Source organism: Stegastes partitus, unplaced genomic scaffold (assembly GCF_000690725.1).
Source record: "Stegastes partitus isolate 25-593 unplaced genomic scaffold, Stegastes_partitus-1.0.2 Scaffold2020, whole genome shotgun sequence".
Lineage (NCBI taxonomy): Eukaryota > Metazoa > Chordata > Actinopteri > Pomacentridae > Stegastes > Stegastes partitus.
In genome coordinates this window covers 34,277-36,756 of record NW_007579751.1, presented here as the reverse complement: position 1 = coordinate 36,756, position 2,480 = coordinate 34,277, and the positions used below count along the sequence as shown (strand labels likewise).

The window sequence follows — 2,480 nt, the reverse complement described above, 5'->3', positions numbered from 1 at the left end:
TGTGTTTGTGCTGATTTTGCAGCTTTTTGCCTCATTTTATGGTGTTTTTGCACCTTTTTGTGCTGGTTGGACTCTTTGTAGGGATCTTTCACATTATTGTGATGATTTTGCCTCATTTTATGCACATTTTGGGTCTTTTTGCTTAGTTTTTTTCCCTTGTTTTATGCTGATTTTGCATCTTTTTGCTTCATTTTTAGGTGTTCTTGCATCTCTTTGTGCTGGTTTTGACTCTGAGATGATCTTGTGTCTTGTTTTGCAGCCTTTCGTGGTTTGTTTTGTGAGTTTTGTGGCGATTTCACATCTTTTTCGTGCAGATTTTATGTGTGTTCTTCATTTGCGTCGCCTCATAGCCTCGGTGAATTCTACATCTTTGTAAAAAGCTGTTTTTTTGCAGCATATTAAACTATTTGGAGGCTGCTGCTGATCCGTCCACACGGACACGTTCCTAAAATGGATGAAAATCAAATGATGTAGTCAGATAGGTGGACAGACTCTCCAGCAGGTTTTCGTGGACAACATGTTCCCCTAAAACCTGGATCCGTCCTGAAGCTTCTCTCCTGATGGAAGCCGTGATGAGTTTTGTCTTAAAACTGAAGCGAGTTAATCATTGAACCTCCACAAAAAGCCGGACTTTGAGCTGTTTTGTGGAGCCGCTCCTCAGACGGTTTAATCTGGGGGTCAGGAGAGTTCAGCCGGCGTGGCTCGGCTCGGGTCGGCTTGTCTGCTCACGTTCCTGTGATCAGAGGACCGCTGTGGGGGAAATGGATCGACTCGTGTTTGACTCGTCTCCGCTCTGACTCGACCTCCGGACCTTTAAAATCCTCAGAACGAGTGCAGCATCGAGGCCGGTGGATGAACGATAACGTTGACTCCAGATCCTGGATCAGTCTTCTGGTTTCAATCAGATGTTGTGTTGACGCTCAGCTTCACCTGAGCTCGACTCTGATAAGAAGTTCTGATGACGTCTCGTCTCATATCACATCTTGTTTTGATTATTGAAGCTTTTTGATGATTTGGACTCTTTTTTATGGAGATATGGTTTCGTTTTCTTGTGATTTTTGTCTTTTTTTGGTGCTTTTGTGTCTTTTTGTGGTGATTTTTTGTCTTTTTATGCAGATTTTGTTTCTTTTTTTCGTGATTTTTGTCTTTTTTTAGTGATTTTCTTTCCTTTTGTTGTGATTTTGTGTCTTTTTATGCTGTTTTTGTGTCTTTTTGTGGTGACTTTGTTTCATTTCGTTGTGATGGTGGTGTATATTAATGTAGGTGTGTATTAATAAACCCGACCTGACCTGTGTGTTCCCTCAGATCCAGTGCAGCAGCTGCCAGTTTGTGTGGTGCTTTAAATGCCACGCTCCGTGGCACAACGGCCTGAAATGCCGCGACTACAGGAAAGGAGACAAGCTGCTGCGGACGTGGGCGAGCGTCATCGAGCACGGCCAGAGGAACGCCCAGAAGTGTCCCGAGTGTAAGGTGAGAACCTGGAGTCTGAGCAGCTTAATGTGCAGAGGAGGGATGGAGCAGAGCAGCTAAGAGGCATGAAGGCAGGAGGAGGCGATGGATGTGAAGTGCATTAAGGTCTCTGCAGAACAGCAACAACTCACGCTGTGATTAAAGGCGTCAAAATAAATAAAACAACTGCAGCTAATTACCTGAAAAATATCAGATTTTTAGTCACCTGACTGTTGGTCATAACGGAGTCGGTCATGACTTCACAGAAGCTCTGAGAAACGCAGAATTTTTTGTTTTTCACAGAATCTGCAGATTGTTTTTTTTTGTGGGTTTTTATATGAGACGTGTAGAATAAAGTAAATTAATGAAATACCACCATTTGAAGCTTTTATTTGCAGCAGAACTGCTCATCAGGTGGTTAAAATAGTTTAAATCTGACATTTCCTCCCAGTTTTTACGGTTTCTGGTCATTTCTGTGATCATGTAAAAGACGGTTAAAGCCTCTCCAGCGGCCGACCGTCCACCTCAGAACGATGAACGTCTTCACAGAGTCACATCTGCTTCCCTCCGACCGTCACACGCTCGTCTCACAGTCTCATTACGACCAAGTTCGTCCGCAGCGATATCTAATTTGAGTGTCAGATGACTAAAGGAAGACATAAATTAAGCTAATTACCGGTGCAGCTCGCTCACAGCGGCAAACATTTTCCATCTGTGCCGGTCACACGGCGAGCTTGTGCTGTGGAAGCAGGAGGAGGAGGATTCGTGTTCGACCGTGACGCCGACAAATCGGTGTCGTGCTGCGTTTAGCTGGAAACGAGGCCGAGAGCTGCTGAACGCTCGGTTTGGAGGAAAACTCCGGTCGCTGCAGCCTTCAGCAGACGCTGATGCAGGAGAAACTCCTGACAGCGTCGCTTTAACCCTCTGAATCCCAAACAGCACGTTTTAACTCATGTTTGTCTGCAACGTAAAGTCCTGCAGCTCTGTGGAAACAACACATGCATGACTGAAGGAGAGAACTCAGAGATGTC

At 44.8% G+C, this 2,480-nt stretch overlaps 1 protein-coding gene across 1 annotated transcript in view; it reads left to right on the top strand.

Moving 5' to 3' along the window:
- The window catches only part of rnf217 (ring finger protein 217), a 20,559-nt gene that overhangs the window by 7,660 nt on the left and 10,419 nt on the right, over window positions 1-2,480 (top strand). Inside the window, exon 3 of the mRNA XM_008303501.1 lies at window positions 1,306-1,470. Coding sequence (XP_008301723.1) covers window positions 1,306-1,470 — 165 coding nt within the window. The remainder of the gene's footprint in view (window positions 1-1,305; window positions 1,471-2,480) is intronic.